Source organism: Plectropomus leopardus, chromosome 4, assembly GCF_026936395.1.
Source record: "Plectropomus leopardus strain MGB_pleo_1.0 chromosome 4, ASM2693639v1, whole genome shotgun sequence".
Classification (NCBI taxonomy): domain Eukaryota; kingdom Metazoa; phylum Chordata; class Actinopteri; order Perciformes; family Serranidae; genus Plectropomus; species Plectropomus leopardus.
Genome location: NC_142179.1, coordinates 19,572,869 through 19,596,733, shown reverse-complemented (window position 1 = coordinate 19,596,733; position 23,865 = coordinate 19,572,869). Strand labels below are relative to the sequence as shown.

At 40.3% G+C, this 23,865-nt stretch overlaps 2 protein-coding genes across 9 annotated transcripts in view; one reads left to right on the top strand and one right to left on the bottom strand.

Moving 5' to 3' along the window:
• Positions 1-449: 449 nt before the first annotated feature.
• Positions 450-2,820, top strand: arl6ip4 (ARF like GTPase 6 interacting protein 4). The gene is made up of 5 exons (XM_042488570.2): positions 450-791; positions 1,113-1,427; positions 1,912-2,029; positions 2,125-2,194; positions 2,289-2,820. The coding sequence occupies exons 1-5, from the start codon at positions 614-616 to the stop codon at positions 2,343-2,345; spliced, it is 738 nt and encodes a 245-aa protein (XP_042344504.2). The 5' UTR covers positions 450-613; the 3' UTR covers positions 2,346-2,820.
• Positions 2,821-4,589: 1,769 nt separating this feature from the next.
• LOC121944351 (membrane-associated phosphatidylinositol transfer protein 2-like) overlaps positions 4,590-23,865 on the bottom strand; it is a 65,666-nt gene continuing 46,390 nt past the window's right edge. For 4 of the 8 annotated variants that reach the window (XM_088076734.1, XM_088076733.1, XM_042488111.2 and 1 more), the window contains 15 exons: positions 22,186-22,305; positions 21,744-21,958; positions 21,434-21,609; positions 20,533-20,703; positions 17,871-18,023; positions 16,078-16,242; positions 14,859-15,143; positions 14,198-14,346; positions 13,970-14,086; positions 12,815-12,931; positions 12,567-12,715; positions 12,010-12,159; positions 11,698-11,878; positions 11,363-11,491; positions 4,590-9,706 (listed from right to left, as the gene is read on the bottom strand). In XM_088076734.1, coding sequence (XP_087932860.1) covers positions 9,323-9,706; positions 11,363-11,491; positions 11,698-11,878; positions 12,010-12,159; positions 12,567-12,715; positions 12,815-12,931; positions 13,970-14,086; positions 14,198-14,346; positions 14,859-15,143; positions 16,078-16,242; positions 17,871-18,023; positions 20,533-20,703; positions 21,434-21,609; positions 21,744-21,958; positions 22,186-22,305 — 2,661 coding nt within the window. In that variant the 3' untranslated portion in view covers positions 4,590-9,322. The remainder of the gene's footprint in view (positions 9,707-11,362; positions 11,492-11,697; positions 11,879-12,009; positions 12,160-12,566; positions 12,716-12,814; positions 12,932-13,969; positions 14,087-14,197; positions 14,347-14,858; positions 15,144-16,077; positions 16,243-17,870; positions 18,024-20,532; positions 20,704-21,433; positions 21,610-21,743; positions 21,959-22,185; positions 22,306-23,865) is intronic. The other 4 variants (XM_088076737.1, XM_042488113.2, XM_088076736.1 and 1 more) reach the window with 3 other exon arrangements.

Sequence of the window (23,865 nt, the reverse complement as noted above, 5' to 3'; positions counted from 1 at the left end):
CAAAATTTGACATATTAAATTTTTGCCAAGTTGCTCATTATGTTATTTTTTACTGTGCTTTTGAAAGACATCAAACCACAATTTTCCAAGGTTTAGGGGTTAAAATGACTGTGAAAGGCATCTGAATGCAGCACAAGACAACTAATGCTGATCTAGGCATTAAAGGGTTAAAGTAGGTAGTAATATAACAATAATAATAAACTTAATTTGTATAGCACCTCTCATACAAGAAATGCATGCCCAACGTGCTTTATATAAAATGCATGAAATTAAGGAAAATGCATTTTAAAGAGATGCAGCAGTGTGAAAGTAGTAGTGTAGTAGTTAAGGAGTGGAGACAAAAATGGTAAATTAAAGCTATGCCAGCCCCCCCCCTATAAAACACAGTGGACACTTAGCTGAGTGAAACAGTCAAGTAGGAACTAGGAACCTTAAAAATAGTCTCCCAGGCGCCGTCGGATTGAAAATAGAGACGCACACACTTCCGTAAACTAAAACAGCCCGGTGTTTGTGTGTGTGTGTGTGTGAAAGCTTCAGACAGGTTCTCAGTGTGTATTAATCGATTTCACAATCACACATCTATGGTGTTAATGTTAGTTTAGTGGTGTCAGTGATGGACCGCCGCAGATCACCTGAGAGAGCCGGCAGAGAGACAAAACACGAGGAGAAGAAGAAGAAACGGAGACGGTCCACCTCCTCCTCCTCTTCATCATCATCGTCTTCTTCATCCAGCAGCAGCAGCAGCAGAAGTAGAAGCAGATCCGCGAAGAAGAAATCACACAAAAGCCAAGGTTAGGACCTACAAATAAATGAATGAATAAATCAGGTTTGACAGCAGCTAGGGGAAACAGATGTGATCTTTCTGGAGATTATAAAAGTAGAAAACATAGATGAAGGTAAAGGAAGGAGAGACTATGATTTTAGCTGAGGACACAGTGAACCATAGAGGACATATTTACATGTATCAGATGAGGCTGAGGATCAACCTGCCCGAGGAGATAAGTGCAGCAGAATCAGTGACTTTTTATTAAAATCACATCACAAACTAGTTCAAATGCTTCCGAGAATCTGAATATCTATTTATCTATCTGCTGAACATCTCTTCCTCTCAGATGTAAAAACACAAAGAAAGAAGCGCCGAAGAAGCTCCTCTTCTTCATCATCCACATCTTCCTCCTCCTCGTCTTCATCCTCGTCGAGCGACGAGAAGTCGAAGAGGAGGAGGAAAAGCAAATCCAAGAAAAAGAAGTCCAAGAAGAAAAGGGCAAAGCTGAAGAAACAGAGGAAAAAGGAGAAAAAGAAGAAAGAGAAGCTGAAGAGGAAGGAGAGGAAGAAAGCAGAGGTGGTGTCCGGTCCGCCGGCTGGGAAGCCTCCGTCTTACCTGGAGGTGTGGCAGAGTGACGAAGGCGCAGTGGAGCTCGGGCCTGGTGATAACACTTCACATATTATCTCATTTTTATTCAACATGTCGCTGTTCAAGAGACGTAGAAGATCAGAATCTAAAAATTAAGGCAAAACATTTTTTCTTTCTGGTTCCAGCTTTTGAAATATATTTTACATCACTGCAAATTTCTGCAAGTTTTGAACTATTGGCTGAAAAAAAACCAAGAAATTTAATTTCCTATGGTTTTAGGAAATTATTATTGATATTTTTTAAAAAGTTTTCTGACAATATATAGTCTAAATGATGAACTAGTAAACTTTTTAAAATAGGCAAATACAATAATAATTATAAATCAATAAAGGTTGCTGCCCTGATTCTCACCGTTTTGGTGTTTGTTCTCCACCTAAATAGATATGTGGATTATCCAGCAAATAAAATACCTGAACACAATCTTATTTTGTCTCAATTATATTAATTTCCCAGAGCACCCACACATTTAATGCATCATACTCTCTTTTCCTTTGCAGTGATGACAGACGAGCAGAAAGCTCGACTCTCCACTAAGAGGCCCCTCACCAAGGAGGAGTACGAGGCCAGGCAGAGTGTGATCCGCAGGGTGGTGGACCCGGAAACAGGGCGCACCAGGTGAGACAGAGCAAGCGTACACAAGCTAATGCATCATAATCTAAATGTTAAGATGTAATCATTTCTACAGCTCATGTTATTTCTTTTGTTTCCAGATTGGTGAGAGGAGAGGGAGAGATCATAGAGGAGATCGTCAGCCGAGAAAAACACAAAGAAATCAACAAGGTTCAGGAGAAAGTTTCAAGTCTAACTTTCTAAAATAAACATGGAGTTCTTTTAAATGATATCTAACAGTTAACTTCTATTCATTCATCTACAGCAAGCCACCAAAGGAGACGGGAACGCCTTCCAAAGGAAACTGGGAATCAACAAGTAGGCTGTGATCTTCAGGAGTGCAGCCGCAATAAGCTGAAATTTATATCCTAATTTCAGACAGTTGCCTGTGATTTCACAGTAGAGGTGTGAAGGTTCAAAATGATTGTGATATGTACTCTTGATTTACATTAAAAGCCTGTGTCTCCTGTTGACATGCCTTATTAAATCCATGCTGGAGTTAGAGAGCAACTGTAATGTTTCAAATCTACTGAGATCTGCAAGAAGAGCTTAATTTAAGGAAGATGTCCTTAATAACTTGCACATGCATTAATTAATGAGTATTTATCTTGTCCATGTTTTAAAGCCTTGCAGTGTTTCAGGTTTTTGCCTGAATGGACTGTAGAATCTGGTTTTCAGTTTTCTGTCCTTCAGATGACGTGTAACTGCAAACAGTTTGACCATTCAAATGTTTTCTTCGTTTGACATCACCTAACTCATGTTGTACGTAAAATTAAAGGAATACTTCTCCCACAAAATGAGCATTTGTATATTAGTTACTCACCCCAATTTCTGTTGAAGACATTTTTCACAGCATGTTTTGACACATCATAGCAGGAAGGCGCAGGTGTATTTAATTACATTAATGACGGCCGCTTTCCATTACAAGAGGGATCCTGGTGCTGCCCATGCTGACTCACTGGAACAGCTTACTGGGACACTTAATGGAACGGAGCCATCATTAATGTTATTTGTTCCACCTGTGCTTTTTCTCCTGTTACGAGTCAAATTGTCTGCTGTGAGAAAGGCCTTTTCAAGAAGAAAACTTTGTTTATCTGGCATGCTTTCACATTGAACCAAGAATCCAAACAAAATAGAAATTCTTGCTAAATCTAAGTCATTGGGCTCCAGGTTTAACAACAAAGCTGTATGAAAACATCCTTTTATAAACGCGCACACAACGTGAGTCTTATGCACAATGCACACATGCATTTTCACAAAAACCTTCAGCATTAACGGTCCAGGGTTTCCCATGAGTTCATGTATTTATTGTGGCCTGCCACAACTGAAACATCTGCCACCACACACCAGTTTTCTATTTTTGGAGCTGGACTGTTCATTAGGAGCGCTATTGAAATACACACGGTTCCCACATTTCATGGATAGAATTTGAAAGTTTTTCCGTTTCCTTTCCTGGGTTTCTCTGCTTTTTTACACGTCAGGTTCAAACTCTATTCAAATATAATTTAATATAATTTAAGATAGCTGGCATGTATTAAAGGAAAGATGTAAGGGAATGAAAAACATGATGGTTAACAAAATGTCACACATTGATGCATGTTAGAGCTACGTCACGCTGACAGCTACAGAAATTATTTTTTTGTTACGTGAAAGGTTATAAGATTACTGTGACAATTTCATTACACACAACAACATTCGATGTCTTTTCCAAAACGTTTTATAATTTTCACAAATTCCAAGACTTTTCCAGGCCTAAGAAATTAGATAATGAAATTTCATTACTTTTCCAGGTTTTCATGACTTAGACTAAGACTTAGACGACTTTGACGAGATGACTGTGGGAACCCTGAATACAGTTTAGTTATTGCACCTTCTGGACACAGAAGGAGCACTAAAACGCTACACACAGTGAAATGGAAACTTAGTCCTTCATTGTCGTGCATCTAAAAGTTTACAGTCACTCGCCTCTGAAGCAGCTGCTCCTTTTGTCCATCGATCTGATCATAATCATCTGTGATCGGACTGACTGACTGATCATTTATCCACCCCGTGACTCCAACTTCACAAACTGCTGCTGAGAAAGAAAAGAAAAAATCACAATGAGTTCTGCCGGCGCTGCGTTCAGCGACCTGCAAAACCATCTGAATTTAGATAGGGGACACAGAAAGATAAAAAGAGACACTTGTAAAAAAACAAAATCATACGTTTGTATTTAATGTAACATGGAGTGAGTAATTTATATAGAAATGATGATTTCATGGGTGAAGTATTCCTTTAAGGAGTCCATTTAAGCATCCTGCCTGACTCTTGGCTTCACACTCTACACCCACTCGTCGATGTCTGCTCACCTTACATCTCACATTTTGTTTCTCTTTGGTTCTCTGAACAAATTTACATTTGTGTGAACTGATTCCAGGAAAAGAAACATTTTCTTATATTGTTAACTGCAATCATTTACCCCTTTTTTGAATAAAACCTGCTCTCTGGTGAGACTATCCTCGAGCTGAACCATATTAGTCTCCGTGACAGTGTTATGATTCTGTGAAAAAAGGCCAAAATGACTGAGTTGTTCTTTATATGTTCTTTATACACTGTACATAAAAACACAAGGGAATGGATAAAATGAATTTACCCAAAACCTACAAGATACACACCCTGTACAATGAAAATATTTACCAAGGTATGTTGCATATATGTACAGCCTATGAATGCTAACTGTTGATGTAACAGTGGCGGTGTTGCGTTAACCCGGGGAACAGAGCTTGAGACAGATTGCCTAATGTTGGTGAAATATTTCAGATAGATTTCTCCTTTGTACATCTACTTTAACGTGAAAACAAGCCACAGCCTTTTAAGAAAATATGGCCTCTTCCTTTTTCCACAAAGTAAACAGTCTGATCTTTTCCATGAAGTCAATTTGGGAGTGAGCAGCGTTCATTCTAGGCCTCGCAACACAATGGTCAATGTAAGGCAGAAAAGGGAAATGTAAGGCCTCTGGTAATGTGTGTGTCAGTAGCAGAATCGAAGCGACTGTCTGCCCAGAGGTATCCAAACTTCACAGACAACCGCACCGCTTCGTATTTACATTCTCTGGATTTTAATATCCAGGCAATTCAGATCTCAGAGGGAGGAGATACGGTTCAGTAGTTGCCAACTTTAGATGAGTGCATGATTTACAGCATCGCCTTCCCTTTTTTTTTTTTCTTCTAATTACTATCAATGTGCAAACAGTCATTCTTTAATCAGCAGCCTTCGAAAACATTTTATAATATGGCTTCTAGCCGAATCGCTGAAGAGGTCAAAATGCAGAGGGAGCAGTTTGCAGGAAACAGACCTGAATAAGGAAGTTATAGGTGCCTTTGTATTGTTTTGGGGTGTAAACTCAGTTATCTCTGTGATAAAAATAAAAAAAAAACACCTCTCAGTATAACAACATAATTCAACAGCACCTCAAATTACAGCCTCCAAAATGACCAAGACATTGATCCTCTCTATAACAGTTTGTAACCTTCATGCCGGTTGGAGGACTGCATTGTTACATTTTATTTGGAGAGTCCGCCTACAGATAGTTTAGAGCCTCGGACTTCAACCAGGGGTTCGAGACCTCTTGGGAGCCTCAGAGTTACTGCAGAGGGGCCATCAAATGCTTGATAATTATCTATCTACCTCAATAAATGAAAGTTTTAATAAAATACTCTCTTTTACATTTCTTTTTGAGTTTTTAGCAAACATACATATTTAATTTTTAATAAGCCTCTTTTCAAATAAAACCAGCGTCTCCTTTTGCAGAGTGAAGGCTCTATAAATAAAGCTTGAATTCAGGTCTTAACCATGTCCTGTCAGATTTTTTCAAAGTTTATATTTTGAATAAACATTTTTTTTTTTAAAAATTAACCAGTTTTCTTTACATAAATGAATAAAATTGTGAGATATAGGTTGACTATATGTATTCTTTAAAAGTTTTCTTACACCCTTTAAAATCAAGAAGGCCTCAAATCTCCCCTGTGAAGGTTTGGCAACCCCCAGTGGAGGTCAGGACCCCTCAGGTTGAGAAAACATGCTCTATAAGGTTGCCATACATAGAGAAAGCAAAACAGTTGAATTGTTGACTCTCATCATATACTAGCTGTTGAAATGTTACAAATTCTCTGTAAACTAAATGTTGGTAGACTTTCCAAATAAAGTGCATTCGTTTTAGACAGGTTTACCTTAAAAACTGGCAACTGAGTGGAGATTTCTGGGTCACTTTTTTAACATAAGTGACTTCATCTCGACCTCAAAAACAAAAACTGAGCATGTCAGTACACAGGAGAAAATCCACTGTGACATCTCATATCATTATCAGGTCTGTGGCACTTTCTTGTGTGAAATATCTCATTTTTTTAATGGACTCTACAAATGTTGCATGTGTGCCCTGCACGTTTGTTGAGTGCTAAGATTCCCTCTGCACTTTGACGTCTGTAGAAAATGTGCCTGTTGAACTGATTGTCAATGCACTGTGACATTTCCTCAACACAGTCTGTTTGAGCTTGTGGTGCGGTTAAGAAATATTGCACGTTTCCCTTACATTTGAGCCCATATTGGTCCATTGCAATCAGCTCTCTACTTGCCTATTAGAGGGACAAATAAACATAATTTGAATGAATAAAATCACTTTTTGTACCCATTTCATAAAATAAATGGCAAACAGCATAAAGTAAGTCTTAGCTCTGTGTTCCTACTTCAGCATATTGTACAGAATTTACAATTTGCAGATTTCTCTTCCTCTAAAGGTGCAGCAGAACAGAGAAAAGACCTTAACCTAAGGAGGATTATCTATGAGCACATTCAACGCCTCATTTACAGCTTAGGGATAACCAGAGAGAAGCCATATCCCAAATTTCCAAAATAGATAACATACAATATATGACACAAGATAGCAGTTCTGTTGATACAATTCTGGTGATCTGCAAGATAACATAATAAAAATACAATACTGTGCCAGGCAAAGACTTCTTGGAGTTTTGGCTGCTGCAACTGAAGATTGAAGAGGAAAAAAAAACACAAGATAGCTAAAGTAATCTTAAAACACATTTTGTTCACAAAATACATTTTAAAATATCTATAATCTTAAATAACAATAATTATCATAATCAAACATTAAAGTGTATCCTGAATGAGGCGGTGTTTACCCCCAGAGTAAAGAAGACACTTGAAGCTGGTCTTCAGTGGACCAGATACCAGATCTGCACTGTAATATAACAATTATATACAAGCCTTGTTGAGCCGTTCAACTACATACTTACACAATCTATTTTTACACAGGAGACCTTAAATCACTTCCTCTCTGTTTGTGTACAGCATATCACTCTACACTGTTTACTTTGGCACATTAACCGTACAGCGGCAGGAGTTTTCCTGACAGCTGAGTCACACTTTACTGATTCAGGAAGGTTTAGCAGCGCAGAGTGGCGAGATGTGGTGAAATGCTATAAAATCCCAGGAACAGTTTCAGCTGCAACCGTAGTTAAAGGGTAATTTCGCAGTTTGCTTCGTGTGATATTTGGATGGTTCTTTGGTCTGAGGGACGACTGGAAAACAAGCAGAACTGGACTGTATGGTGCAACATTATTTGCTGTTTACAAACGCTACAATTAAATGAAACAAGAAGATCTTGATCAAATCAGATTATGTCGGCTTAAAGATCAAACATTGTTTTTAAATTTGGGCTGGTATCAGTACTGCATACCTTTAAGGTATTGACTGAAACAATCCAGTACCAAGCAGTATTAAAACATCTCCAATACCTGCATTTCCTTCTATCTTGAATTTAGGTTGTGATATCAAGACGTCTGATGCCAACGTCAATTTGGCGTAGAATACTGATGACAGATGACATGGATATTTTGTTGCTTGAAAGTTACATTGCTATTTGACCAAACTCCAATGTTAACAAATGTCATCTTCACGTAAAATAATAACATTTAGCCAAAGGGTATGAAGAACAATGCTGCGTTCAAATGTGGATGCGTTTACCGTGTTCATGAGAAGAGTCCATATGAACGCCCCCCTCTTCTGGTATTCACAAAAGTTTTCTAAGAGCTCAAAGATCTCGACTTTGTTTTCACAACTTCCCATGTCTTAAACACGAGTTCCATTCAAAATTTAACATCCGTCTGACATAATAGTCGACGTTCGTCTGCCATCATACTGACATTCAGTGCCAGCTGGGTAAGCATACTTAGAGACCACCGAAGCAGCTCAGCTCTGTTGTTAAACATGACAGTTAGGTAACGTTAGCCACATTATGCCAACAGTTAGCCCTGTCACTGTGTCCACGGCATGGAGCTCACACTCGCAGCAGCAGCTACAACCCATACAGTCTGTGATGTGGTAAGTTGAGCGTGCTGCATTTGACAGAGTTGGCAGTTTAATATGCCGAGAAGTCACCAAAACTTTTGAAAGTCTGGCTATACAACAAGCCACTCCATTCACATGATGGGTATCAAATGAAGTACTCTACTGGTATCGGTCTCACTTTGGGGGTACTGGTACCAGTTTTTAATGCTGGTGAATGATGATGCCTATGCAAAAAAAAAAACCAAAATCTGAAAAAGACACATTTTGGCTAAATGATTGTGTGTTTGTTTTTCTTACATTGAAAAAAGAAACAGTCCAGTTTTACCTGATTCTCAGCTCTGCTCCCAGACGAAAACATATCTGATTATCACATAAAAAGGACATAGCTTTAAAACTATTATGCACAAAGTTTATAACTCTATAGTAATTGCTGTGCTTAAGTTGGCAGTACTTAGTTACAGTGCAGTATCACCACCTTGACCTGATACAGGCTGTCTGTATCCTCTTTGTGTTGTTTGCAGTATATAGCTTTGGGGTGCTTGTCTGTGTAACTGTCTCCAATCTAAGAGCCTGCTGTAGGAGGAAAACTGACCTCGTATTCAAGACAGATAAATATTTACTAAACAGTAGAAACAGTCTGGATCCCTACAATATAAGCTACTGTATGTCTATTTATGTGCATGTTCCTGTTTCAGGAAGATGCTCCTTGAAATGCCTGTTTGTGTGTTGTATAATAAATATAGCCATAGCCTCTGTTCATAAATATTTGTGTCGAGTGTGACTGGCATTAGCTTACAAAGAGTGGTTTGTAGCACCTATTGTTTTCATTGTGGTATTTACCCATCTGGTGCAGGCCAACTGTTTTTCGCTTGTTGCATTTATCTTTGTCAATGGTCTCTTCTTCAGCACTGTATTTTTAAGTCTCTCTCCCAAAGGTGCTCTCACATTGTCTCCCTTATCTCACTTGGGGCTGAGAACGCCATGCTCCAACTTGGTGCTGCTGCTGCGGCCCCAGCAGCCGGCTGTGATGCTCATGCTGCGCTGTGTTGCTCCCTGGCTGTAGCTGTGAGCGCACTCCAGCCGCTCCCGCTCCAGCCGCTCGCCGTCTGATTGGCTCTGTGTACGTTCTGGCCTGATGTGGATGCTGCCTGTTGGTGAGCTGGGGGCCGGTTGGGAGGAGATGGTGCGCAGCAGGTGGTTCCTCTTCCTTAGGAAGTCGCTGTTTGCACCCAAGCCGAAGCTGCCTTTACGAAGGACCATGCGTGCACTGCTGGACTTAGCTGGCCGAGAGCGATGGCTGTACTCCAGCTGGGACAAATGAGCTGCATATCCTTCTGTGATGAACTGTTGAGAGGATTGGAGAAGAGACGCACTGTCAGCTGTAAAGAATTACAGGAATTTTTACATTCGGTTCCAGTAATATATATATCTATTCATTAACTTAAATGTTTTATTAAGTGGTAGAAAGAGTGGCAGTATTTGGGCTAATTTACACTCCTTTTATGTACAAAAAAAGATACATTCATTTCAAACATTGTGACTGTCACTTACTACAACACATACTTCCATGCGCCCATTATGACAGCATTGATACAGCCAATAGATGGCACTAGAGGACGGAGTCAAAAGTTTCTGTTGACTGTAGAGTGGGTCATAAAAATGTACCTCTAAACAGAGGCAGCACTGAAGGCGCTGCAGCTCTGTGAGGCCGTTATAAAACTTGCAACATGTGGACAGAGAATTCTTTTCACTCATTACGAAGGCAATTTGTTCTGTTCTGCCGTTTCGAAATGTTCTTCATCGTCCCTCACAGTTGTATTGTATGATGTAACTACACTACACTGCCTCAAAGATCTCTCCGGTGGTGCTTCTCCACTTTGTCTGTATCCCAAAGTTTCAGAAACAGGCACAAATGAAGACAAAGTGAACGCAAAGTACAGACAGAAAGCTACTTCTGTGTCTACATATTCAATGTCGAGCATATAGGAGCCCTCGAACCTGACCAGTGTCACATGTTAAATGACGTCTCTTTCACACACAGTTCCTGGCAAATTACTAGAATAAACTTCAGACTACTTCTTATTTGCTCCTAACAGTGTGAACGGCAAAAAAATCAAAGAAAACCTGATCTTTTCGATTCTGATTTGGGCCACCTTCATATGTAGTCCTAAATAAGATACAGATCTGTTTTTTTTTTGCAGTGTGACCCCAGTCTGAGCAGTTACATCAGAATTAATGCAACTTTTATGTTACTCGCAGAGGGGCTGCCTGAACTGAGTTTTAGGGAGAGGCACTAACAGAATAAGTTTTTGATTAAACTGTGTAAACAGTGAAGCTATTTACGTCATGATCCCACCATTCCTGGCTCTGACTCCACATCCACACACACCTCCGTACAGAAGTAGCAGCCATTGCTCCACAAAAATGCCTTAATTAAAATATTTGGCTCTGTTTTTCCCTCATTCATCCTCGTCCTCCTTATCATCTGCTCATAAATTTGATGGCTTTCACACAGACTTATAACTGAAACCATAAACGCCAGCTTCAGTGGCATCCATGTTTACTTCCCTACAACAGCTTGCAGCATGCGACATCTTTCTTATTATTTTGCACATGCAGGTTTTTAAAGGACTATGACGTGGTCACACTGGAATCCCATAGGCTACATTTAAAAATAATTTGAAGAGCCAAACAAAAAAATCGGATTTGTGCAATAAATCCAAACTGACGCTAAGGTTTTCAGTCTAAGTGTAGCTGAAGTCTTGAGGTGGGACATTGGTGTTACAGGCTTCCCTGAATATCAATCCCTTGCTGCCATTCACACATGACTGCATGCAGGAAATGCTCCTGAACATTTCAGGGATGGTCTGCATGTGTGAAAGGACCCTAATTATCATCTGGGTTTGGCCATTGACTTTAATATCTTTGAAATAGAAATGGGATATTAATTTGAAAAGCAAGATCAGTTCCCCAAGTTATGCATAAAATATCAAATGGTACCTGGCACTGATGCTGCATTTTCTTGGATGGTCTACCGACGATGTATATTTGGGAGGGAGGGAGGCCGATGGAGGTGTAGACTGAGATGTCTTTGGTTGATCCATAGCCAGCGAAAATCTTCATGTGAGCCTGGAATCAGTCAAATAAAGAAGAGCACTGTTTGGCAGCGTGTATTTTTCTTGGTGAATCAGTTCATATTTCTCTGTCGGCATACTTGTTTTAGTTTATCATAGTCCTAATTCATTCCACAAAGATCTAGACTTCACAAACGCAAACAATGGCACTTTTAAAACTGCACATAGACCCCCCTCAGTCCTCCGCCCCCTGAGTCTGACCTCTGTCAGTGACTTCAGGAAGTTGGCCTTGTGTCTGAGCGGGTCATGAACGAGGCCGTCACAAAAGGAGACAATGCCATGAGGGAAGTTGTGCTGAGATAACCAAGCAACGACCCGCTGCTTTTGCATGTCCGGCCGTCCTGTCACATAGATGATCAAATAGCCTAAATCCTGCCAGTGCCTGTGAAGGGGAGAAACAGGGAAACAGAGTAAAGACATTAAAAACATCGCTTCACACTAATGTGCTTCAGTTTGAAAGAGAGAAAGAGGTTTAAAACCCAAGAAAACTGGAGAAGAGGAGCAGAGCTGTACCTGACAACATCCACGGCTCCAGCCCGCACTTTGGGATCACTGCCCATGATTGACACACTGGCAGCAAATGACCCGTCAATACTGAATACCACAAACTCTGTGCCACGTGGAATAACTGTCAGGTAGCTGTCTGCAAATGTGTGGTCTCCCCTAAGGAATGAAAAGAACAACAGAGAGTAAGAAAATGGAAGAATGCCAAGTGAAAAATGTTTTTCTTGACTTCCCTTTGAGAACACTGAAACAATACAACAAACTCTGCTTAAATTATATATAAACCAGCAGCCTCATTACAGGAACATATCCTAACTGCTTGTCATATCTTAAGTTTCAAAGATGACAAAAAAATCTTTCTACCGACAGAAACAATGCCAAAAAATAGAGATTTGATCTCCATTGAGCTGCTTTGGTGTCAGAGTTGTGTTATTGTTCACGCCGGCTCTCTGTCACACTGTCGTGATTTCCTGTGACACTTGAACTGAACAGAGCCATTGTTGTTATTATTAGTAACACTTGTGTTTTTCCTACACTGACAAGTTAAAAGGTCACACTCATCTCACCTGACAACCATTTTGACGGGGTAGACTCCGATGCCCAGACGTTTGTCCTCTGGGATGACAAAAGACACGCGGCCGCTGCTGTTTGTCACTTCTGTGTTAAAGTAAACCCACTCTCCTGACGGAGGCTGGGTCATGATGTGGAGGTCAACCTGTAATCGATTACGAAACTGTGAGCACAAACTGCACAGACATTACTGACATCAGTGGAGTGTGTGTGTGTGCTGCTGTGGCGGTAAAACAGAGATCACCTTCTCCCCGGCCAAGGTAACCATGTCCAGAGGGCCGTACATAAAGCGACCTGTCACGACCTGCTGGGAATCTTCTGTGAACACGGCGTCATTTACACGATGGTTGGCAGTCACGTTCTGTCAGTGGAGTGAAAGAAAGATATGTGCTTAATGTCATTTTCTCTTTGCCATTTAAAGGAATACTTCACCCACAAAATGAATGTCTGTATATCGGTTATGTTGTGTTGAGTTCTTGGAGAAAGCTTTGTTTTTCTCATATGCCTCCACAGTGAGCAACAAATCCAAAAACTTCTTAATGAACTGAGCTGGGCCCAAAATTAAAACTATATCAAAACATCCATTTACAAACCCTTGATTCGTGCAGAATTATCCAAGTCTCATTTATCCAGTTGTATGCTCAGTACTTCCCAAACACATGCATTTTTGCTGAAACATTACTATTTAAAACATGGGAGCCACTGGCGTTTCAGTTTGTTTGTGGATGCATTGAATTTTGTCCCTTTTATGTAAACTTAAATAATGTAGTGTTGTGTATTTACTGGTTTTTCTTTAGCATATTTATTGTTTCTACTTTTGTTCATAGACTTTTATCTGTTTTAATGTAGTAGGCTCTGGCAATTTTTCTGTGTCCTTAATGAAGTAAATTTTATTATTATACTACTACTTTTGCATAAATAGTCTGAGGCACAGACATGTAGCCCACCTGGGCAAGTGTGTGTGTTTGAGGTCAGTAGAACGCACAGGCAGAGTTCAAATTCATGCAATTGTGCAGGCGAGCTACTCATAAGCACAAATGTTTCAAATATTATGGTTTTAGTGAAAAAGCATGTTTGGAAAGTACTGTACCAATGAGACTTGGATTATACTGCACAAGTTGTGTGAGAGTACTTAAACAGATGTTTTGATATAGTTTTTCTGCTGTTGAATGCAAATCTCTTTTGTTCTAATTTGTCAGTTTTTGGATTCTTCGTTTAGCCAGGAGGCATTTCAGAAAAACAAATTTTTCTTCACAAATTCAAGGTAACACGTGGTAAGTAACTGATATACAAATCTTCATTTTGTGGGTGAAGTTTTTCTTTAATTAAAAAAAGTTATTTATGCTGACTTTATAAACAAATGACAGAATTTGTGTCCTTCTGCAGATCTGATGCCTACCCTGATCTTTACATGAGTCCTCTTGCGGAGCCACTTCTCTCGAGGTTTGGAGGGGGTGAATTCAGACACTTCTTTGCCATCAAGCTCCAGGATGCTGGAGTTGTCATGCCTCATGACCTACAGGAGACATTTCAGCCACTCATCCTCAGTTTCTCTGAAGAGGACTACCAGCCTGCTGGTCACTCATTAACAGGCAGTAAAGAGTGGCAGGTATTCATATTGACTCACCTGTCGCAGGAGGAAAGACACAACATCGGTGGACTCCCAGTATGACGCGTGGAAGAGGTGCGGTAAAGCCACTGTGGGGAAAGCGGTCAGAGCGTCGGGGCAGTACAGGGCAAAGTCCAGACGCTTTGTGCCCCACCAACGCGCTGCAACTGTGATGGGAATGGAGCGAATAGGGAGTAGATGTGTAAGGTGAAACTGTTAGACTCAGTGTGAGGTATGTGATGCCACGCAAATGTGCAATACCCCTGAAGCTAAAGCAAAAAATTTCAGCCTTAAACCCCAATCATCACCGATCCCAGAAGTTCTTCAGCTAAAAGAAGGAAATCAGGAGTTTATAATTGCTGTTAACAGGAAGATCAAGGGCTGAAAATCAAGAGCAGGAAGAAGAAAAAGACAGTTAGATCTGACACATGATTATGTGAGCAGACGGTTATTCATGTTAGTGGGCATTGAAAAAAGATTATGGATTTGGAAAGCTCTGGATTTCTACACACATTACTCCTTATGAATTCAATTTTGAGAGAGTTCAAGTGAACTAGAGGGAGAAGAGGTTTTCTGAAAGAGCAGCATTGATTTTGTGGAATTGGACACAAGAAACAGCGCAGAGAAAAGAACTAGAGCCTCATGCTGATTTCAGAGGTCCCCTCCCTTAAAAAAATACCTTGGTCCACTTCAGCCTGGGAGTCCAGTGACACCAGATCAGATATTGCAAAGTCCAGCCCAGCAGACAGGCAGTTCTCGTACTGGCCAGTGGGACTTAGAGCTTCACTAGTATCACCATCCAGCTCTGCCACTAGATCTGCATCAGGAGATCCTGCGGCCTGGCCTGCCGCTGCTTTCTTACGGGATTTAGGAGGACTTTTCAGGAAGAATTTGTTTTGTGATGAAAGGGCGAGTTGGGACAAAAGGCTGAACTTTTTGGATTGGTTAATTTGGCATGATTTGGCTATGAGGGAAAAAACAAAGACAAATAAATCATATGAAAGATGTACCATGTTGGTGACAGTGTTAGACAGTTTAAACAGTTTGAATCACAATGTTGGGATGCGTCCAGTGCCAGTAGACATTTAACAGAACTGCAAATATAAAAACTGAAAAATAATTGTTAGTACAGCAACAGTGAAGGCAGCAGGGCAGGGTGATGCTGATGAATGTATCCCGATGCTTTGGTATCATATAAGAAGAAAAATGGGGTTAGAATTAGTTCATGTGCATCTCCAGGGTTGTACTGTTGGTGCTGAAACAGCAGTGTGCAGAAAAATCATGTGAGATACAGATAAATGCTCTGGTAACAAAAGTGAAATAGTGAGGAGGAAGGACAGTTTCACATAAAACACAACAGAATACAGGTCATCTCTGCAAACATTGCGCTTGGGAGTGAACAGTGAGAATGGCTGAGGGAGGCAGGTGTCCACATGCATTGCAACATTAGATAAATGCAGCACTCATTCATTGCATTTACATTTAGACAGTGGATAAGAGTAAGACAGACAGTGAATAGTGGCACTAAACTTGCTCTTCTGCAGGACTCTGCTCGCTCATATTTGGGACTTTCGATTTCAACAAGATGGAGAAAACTCTCTGCATGACAGTCTGGTTACACTGCAGGTGTTAAGTCTGGCTAAGCAGAAGTAGTAAAAAGGAGCTATCTGGCTGACTAGACTGCTCCAGCTGGAGTGCAGGGTGTGTGTGTGTGTGTGTGTGTGTGGAGGCAGAGTAACGGAGTTAAGAGAGAAGATGAGGGAGGAGAGTCGGAAAAAGAAAAGACAGAAATACAGAGAGGATTTAGACTGAAAGAAAGAGAAAGAGAGAATAACTAGAGGAGTGTTTGTGTGAGTGGAAGAGAGAGAGAGAGGCTTGTTGGTATTGAGAACACTTACTGTTGGCTATGTTGGTGGCAGTGTAACTGTCTGCCATTCCTGAGACCTGGCTGGCAATGCTGACCTCACTGGCCCTCCGCTGGCCCCGGGAGAGGGGGCCCGTTACGGGGGATGAGGGGTACGAACTGTCCATGAAGACACCACCATGAGACTGAACAACATCCGCTATTGAGCCGAAACAAGGAGATCCCATTAGACAGAGACACAGGTAAGGGGAACTCACAGTGATGAGGGGGAGGGAGATGTGGGTTAGGGTGGCAGCAGAGAAATGTGACAGCAGGCACCATGGTTTCAGAGGACACGTGAAACCAAAAAGTGGCCACGTGGTGGCCAAGGTCAGATTTCTGTAACCGACCACTGGAAACACGGGCGTATGAGTACATAAAACATTTAAAATCACAAATGCCACATCAGTTACAGTCACACCCATGTGTTAGTGTCTGTTATGAAGATGATTTTTTTTATCTAACAGACAACACAGTGTTTCCCACATAATTATGATCTATGTGTGGCGGCAAGTGTCCCTTTATAATCTGTGTCCCCTCTCTGAATTCAGAGGTTTTTGCTGGTCTTTGAATGCAGTACAGGCAGAACTCAACATGAAGTTTTTTTCCTCAGCAGCAGTTTGTTGAGTTTGAGACGCAGGATGGAGAATTGATCGGTCAGATTGTTTAGAGCTGATCAGATTGTATCAATGTATTAGAATAGAGGAGCAGCTACCGCTGAGGCGAGTGAAAGCAAACTTTTAGACCCAACTGTGGATCACCAAGCACGCGATTTCCATGGGAATGCAACCGGTTTAATTTAAAGTATCTTGTAAAGACAATGGACAACACTAAATTGAGAGCACTGTTGTTCTAAGAAATAAAGCATTTGTTCTGTCTCTACATAAATTAACGGTTAAGTTCCACTTTCACTGCACCTTCTGTTCTATTGCTCCGTCTGTGCCCAGAGTAAGCTCTGCCCTCCATGAGTGTAGAGCTCTGAATTACCAAACAGTATGTATACTCTAAAGCACTCCAAATGAATAATCTAGCTTCAAAAATAAAAAATCAATTTGTGGCAGCAAATGCTGATATCGTGGCAGGCCGCCACAAATAAATGAATGTGTGGGAAACCCTTTAAGTAATATCATTTAAAATCTTTAGTCCTGGAGATTTTAGAAAATAAGATGACCTCTGACCATTATCACAAGGAGAAACATCGGGAGCAGTATAACCAGAATGTATAGATAGAGCTTCATGTACTGTACACTGTGCACACACAACATCACAAGCAGCACAATCTCCACATTGTCTCTGAAATTTGGATGATAGTAGAAATACCCTCTGCCGACTTCAGTAATCTGCTAATTATGGAAGTGATGCAGACACACTGAGACACTGCCTAAAATCCACAGCACAAACACAAATGCTTGCGTCATCCAAACATTTAACGGGACATGAATATATGATGGCGACAACAAAATGGAACACCACATGACATGCTTGTCAGATTTTCTGAGGTATTTCCATGGCAAGTTGTAAGAATTTTATACTTCTCTTTCAAACATGAATTCATCATTTAAATAAACAGCTTATACAAAGTAATTTGAAAAACAAACTCGATGATACAAGCAAATCTCATGACCGCAGCTCTTGACTCTTCAAACAACAGAGATGGGAATACCCAGAAAAGACACACGACATGTATAAATCTGAGCATCTAGGACGTGACAGCAAGAACGAAAAGACAAAAGAGACACAGTAAATGGGGGTGAGGACAGATGCAGGTGAATGGGAGAGGCTACACACACTCCACAGTGGCGGGTGTGGCTTTGAGGGAGCCCTCCTGCCAGTTTAGCACAGGCACAGGGATGCAGGTCTCACTGATGGTCTCCTGACAGCGAAGGGACAGGGGAGGCCCGCTGTCAAGTAGCAGCTGAGCGTTGCTCTGGACTGTCTCCACTACAGAGGGAGGTGCAGGGGCAGGAGGGGGCAGAGGTCAGGGAAGGGGGGGGAGGGTTTGGAGGTAGAGAGTCACGCACGCAGATATGGGGACAGGAGGCCGAGAGAGGAAGAGGGAAAGAAGACAAGGAAGACACAAAAACATATGAAGCCAGAACAACTGAACATGAGACAAGAAAGCAGAGTCAAGCCCTTAGTCGAGCCCATTTCTTTTGAATCGCAACTTCTAGTCAGCCATTAACCTACTCTAAGATTGTAAAAGTCCGGGAATCTGCTGGCTCTAGAACCTTTTGAACTAAATTAACTACAAAATGCCCTTGAGAAGCTATTATCCCTCAGATTACAGCAAGATACATTTATTTTCCAGTATATGGTCAAGATGGATCGACTTCATAAAACTCCAAAGACAAGACTTTAGGTGAGAAACCTGTGCATAATGTAAATAGTCACATTCCTCCCAGTTATTCTGTAATGCACTGTAAATAGCTTTATTTGGTAGTGGCAGATGGTGCCAGTGAAGCATGGCATTGGGGAAGGCAATCAATATTTTCCATTTTGAAATTGTAATGTCTGTGCAAACAAAATAAGTCACAAGTAAATGTGCATCTTTAAAGTTATTTATTTATTCTTGTTCACACAAACCTTTGTTTTTGAAAAACTGATTTATTGTCTCTTTGGTTGTGACCTAACGGATCAAAGTGATTTCTGATTTTTATTCCGGATGCCCTCCGCATAATAGAGATGGCTGTCTTGATTGGGAATCTAGTGGAGGTGGACTTGAACCACAATGGTTTTTTTCTCCCCCTCCCTTTTTTCCCCTCTACTACTTTTTGTTCTCTTTCCTCCTCTTTTTTTCCCTTATTTTTTAAATTTGTTTAATTCATAAATATACCTGTAATTTGATCTATCCTTGTGTGTTTTGCTTGTTTTGCTCTAGCTTGTCTTTTGGCTTGTACTTTCATTCATTGCTTTTGGGCTCTTGATTTTGTTGTGGTTTGTTGTTGTCAAAACAGGCTTGAAATGAAGCTTTTGTAACTGTATTTTTTGTAAATCTTCTGGCTGCCAATGCTCACAAACTTTTTAAAAGTTATTAAAGGTAGACCTGAGGATATTCAGTGACAGCTCATTCAATAAAAACTACCCCGGCACATCAAAAAAATGACCTGAAGCCCTTACAAAATATGTTGTACAATTCTCATATAGCTCTTTAATAATCAATGGTGTAAGGTATCTATTTTAACATAAATTATCTTACTTAATTTTAGTTTTTTTTCTTGATGAATCATAATAAAATAAGTATAAAACGGATTGTATAAAAACGAAAAGGTGGGGCTCTAAGGGTTACTCCACTACAATGAGTGTCCAAACAAAAACCACCAGCAGGACTATGACCACATTTAGATGAATAAACTGCTCCGCAAAAGATGTTGAGTGACAAACAGTAGAAAAATGTGTCATTTTTCTTTAAGACAGTGTTTGCTCTGTGTGGGAAGGAACTTGTAAGGTGCTACTAAGGTGTCTTTAAGGCATGTGTTGTCTACAGCAAGCATCCCTCAGAAACAGGACAGTGCGTTACAATCAGTGTGTGAAGTGTCAGCTGATGTGATCTTAAAGGTAAGTTTTTTTCAACCTGGACCCTTTTTAACCATGCTTCTGTCACTAAGTGACTTATTGGTCCAGTAATGAGTGAGAGGACTGCAGCCAACAGCCGTGAAACAGGCTATTGTGTTATCACGTGGAGCATTGGTGCAGCAATTTACATTCACTAAAAGTCCTTGTTTTTGCCACTGACAGGTTCCTCACGGTCTGACAACATTTTGGTAGGATCCCTACAGAAATAAAAAGTAAGATCCATATTTTTTATATCGAACTGGGATAATTTAGAGTATATATCAACCAAGCCAGAGTTGCAAAGAAAAATCAATATAGCTTTTTCAGTTTTATTTTGTTTCTGTTGACTCTGAAATTTGTTTTACGATGATAAAATTCCGGTTTATATTAATGAAGTGTGTTGGGCTTGACAACAGCAATTTGGGGGCTGTTCAGGTTAAACAAAAAGGTCTATCTCTGTAGGGATCATTCTCATACTGTTGTTAGACACTCAGAATAACACTCAAAGCCTGTCAGTGCCAGAAACATGCACTTTAGTGGATGTGCATTAATGGTCTGCAAACACCTCGAATGGTTACACTGCAGCTTGTATTGCTGCTGCAGGCTGCAGCGGTCTCACTCAGTGCTGGCCCAATTTCAAAAATTATTCTTCTTCTTTGTCACTTAAACAAGAAAAATGAAGGAAATTGGGTCCAGACTGAAAAAATCACCTTGTTAGTTACCCTTGAAGTTAAAAGGAAAGATTAAACATATAATGACAAAGAATTCAGCATTTGTGCCTGTGCATGCAAATCCATATCAGAACTACATAAGTGTTTCTAAACTGTAAATCATGACTGGATATCTACTGAAATGATATTACTGAGGCTTTTATATGTCATGGGTGCAGAGGACTCACCCAGTAGGGCAGAGTTTCCATCTCCTAAGGGAAAGCGTTGGTAACGGGGCACGTTGAAGGGAGGCAGGAGGTGAAATTTCCTCTCCAGGAGAGGCTCCAGGCGGGAGGCTGAAGGATCAGCTGGGTGGAACAGGTTATAGACCTGCTGACAGGCAGGCCGCAGCTGGGCCACTAGGGGGAGAAATCAACCAAAGCCATGAGAGAGGGAGCATCTGTGGACACCTTTGCTTAGACCATATGAGGCTTACTGGCTTTAAACCCTTTGAAACCTGGATTGCCTCAGTTTTCTTGTGCTGCATTCAGATGCCTTTCACAAGCATTTAACCCTTTGGGCCAGAAGAAAGTGGTTGGATTTTTTTTTTTAAATCAATTTTTGGCTTTTTTACCTCTTTTTTTCAGGAAATTTCCTTGTTTGTTTTGGGATTATTTTTTTTAACTTTTCCTTTTTAACTTATTTTCAAGTATTTTCTTGTTATTTATTTACTTAATTATTTTAAAAAATATTCTCTTTTAGGCTTATTTTCAGGATTTTTTTTTAGACACTAAAGATACTTCTTATAACTTTTGACTCATATCTTGCTAATTTTTGGGACATTTTGTGCTAATTGCCGCCTCCTCATTTTATTTAAAACAATCAAGCAAATTCGCTAAGGTTTCAAAGGGTTGAATATTGGTAATGAAAACTAGACATGCAATTTATAATTCATGATGTAAAATAACTTTTGACTATTCCCTCTACAGGTCACTATGTTAATTTGTGCATCTCCATTAGAGGAACAAATTTTGACCTTTTGTAGACAGAAGCGTTCTTTTTTTTCACTCTTGCAAAATGTGTCATATGCAACATAAACATTGTTTGCTATAACTGATTACATTATAATCTTTATCCAAATGAGCTTACCATCCAGCATTGGAATGACAGTCTTTCTCAGGGCGAGTACCAAGCCCAGTGGAGAACCAAACAGGAAAAAGTCGGACACCTCAAAGTCAAATTTCCCCAGGGAGCCCCCATCCAGCATCGTGCTGCTGCTCGACCTGCGTGACACTGTATCGCTCCGCAAAACACTGGAGTGTAAGCTGGAAGGACAGCACAAAGTCATTTCATCATGTAGAACTAAAAATAAATCATACTCAGACAGTGCATAAAATAAGAAAAAGAGACTGAGGTCATCTCCCAGGTCAGGATTTTTGTCCTCCCACACACAACACACCTGGTCAGGAAGGCCTGGTGTTGTTTTATTGTGTCTAGCTCGTAGGTGGAGGAGTCGCTTCTTTTGCGTGGCAGTTGTCGCTTGGTGTCGTCACCTGTGCTGGCGCGAGGAATGTCGATATTACTGCGACTAAGGTGGCGGCTCCCCTCCAGTGTCGGAGAGGCTGATCCGTGCCCACTGTTGACAATGATGCCAGGAGAGAGGAGGTCCTGGTCCTGCGGAGGAGGTTCAGGAACATTTGTCATGAAAACTAACAGCACACCATATGATGAAGAAAGAGGGATTAAATTGTACAAATTGTAGTTTTAGGGCATATTTTCAGAAGGAACGTCTGAGTGAATTTCTGATATAATCATATTTATGTTTGTTGCAGTTGACAAAACTCTGTCAGTAACAGAGAAAAGCATTTGTGAGGTTTTTTTTGTGATGTTTTGTCTCTTACCTGTACGCTGACGACACTGCCCCTGCGGCTGCTGTTCTGGCTTTCATTAACTGTCTGATTGCTACTGCACAGCGCGTCAAACCCCAAGATTCCTCCAACACAGTCCCCAATGAGGCAAACCTGGAGAGGTCAATGGTCAGATATTAAATAAATAAACAATAATTATATTTTTGACATACATACATACATATATACACCTGTTCCAACAAAGATTATTGACACAAACAGTGAATATGCTTATAAAAAGCTGGTTTCCATGAAGTAAAAACAATAGTATTTTAACATGAGAAAATGTTCAATTATGTTAGCATTTATTGTCATATGGTTTTATAATGATGAATTAATTATCAAGGTGTTTTAATATTTAGATATAACAACAGCTCACAAAAACTGAATTTAGCCAGGCCGTCTTTTTCTTCAGAGATTCTCATCAATGTTATCAAGTAGCACCACGATCAGTTAGAGTTGCTATCATATTGATCATGTTAGTGTAATGTTAAGAAATTAAGAACCAACGTGTCAACACTGAGACTATTCTATCACTTTAAAATGACCGCACTCACACTGTATCTGTATCATCTGCTGTTTAGATTTATCTGCTCTTGTTGTTTAACTGTCTTGTTATTACATTGTTGTATTTTTGAAATATTGTACCTACTGTATTCTTTTTATCATTCTAGGATGCCTAATAACATCAGGACAAGGGACTGCTGATGAAAACTCAGGTGCATTTACATTTGTTTGAATGTTGATTAATGTACATTGTCCCTTTTCAAATAAAACATAAATTAAAATTAAACTGAACAAATAAATGTCTACTCTCCAAAGACAAAAACAAGCAAAAGGGGATTTGTAGAACCTAATCAGAGTAAAGCCAACGGTGATTTGTACTCGCACTCTGTTACCAAATGGTTAAATCCAACTTGTGTTTCTTGGAGGCCGATGGAAGGGAACACGGTGCACCTTCAAAGGTTACGACATCTGATCTACGCTAACATTTAACTCAAACAATCAAGAAAGGAATTTGGCTCAATTATCAGTGAAGTAATCTCCACTTGGCGTCTGGCCAAAAAGCACTGCAAAAGTTTGTCTAACTGGAATCTTCACGCTCCCATTTTTCAACACAATACCCTCCACCTGGGAAGCAAACCCATTTCACTCTCTCAATAGAGCAGTAAAGAGGTGCACACACTCTCTCTGATATTTATGTCATGTAAGAAAGCATGCAGAGACAGCAGACCGGTCGCGACAATTTATTTCATCTTGCATAAGGCCTCCTGTAAGCTCCTGTCAACTGACAGACTGTGGAAGGCGGATCTCTCCTCAAATAGCTCCAACTCAAATTGGAAAACTAATCTGGCAGAACATGCAACTATCTTTCAGGAACTCCAATCATTAAGTTATTCATTTTCATTTCATGTACAGAACATTCTTCACTCCCCGCACACTGCATTAAAGGAAAGCTTTACAATGACTAAACTAAACTATGCACTCAAAATGTGTTGGAAACATTGTTCATATGATATGGGAGTGCCCGAGGGTTGCACAGTTCAGAAAGAGGGTTTGAGAGATACTATTAAACATACCGTCCAAAGCAAGTCCTTACATGCCAGACGTCATTACAAGATGTTGTGGAACAAGTGCTCTTATTTCTGCGAATTTTGTTTTGTTTGTAGTTAC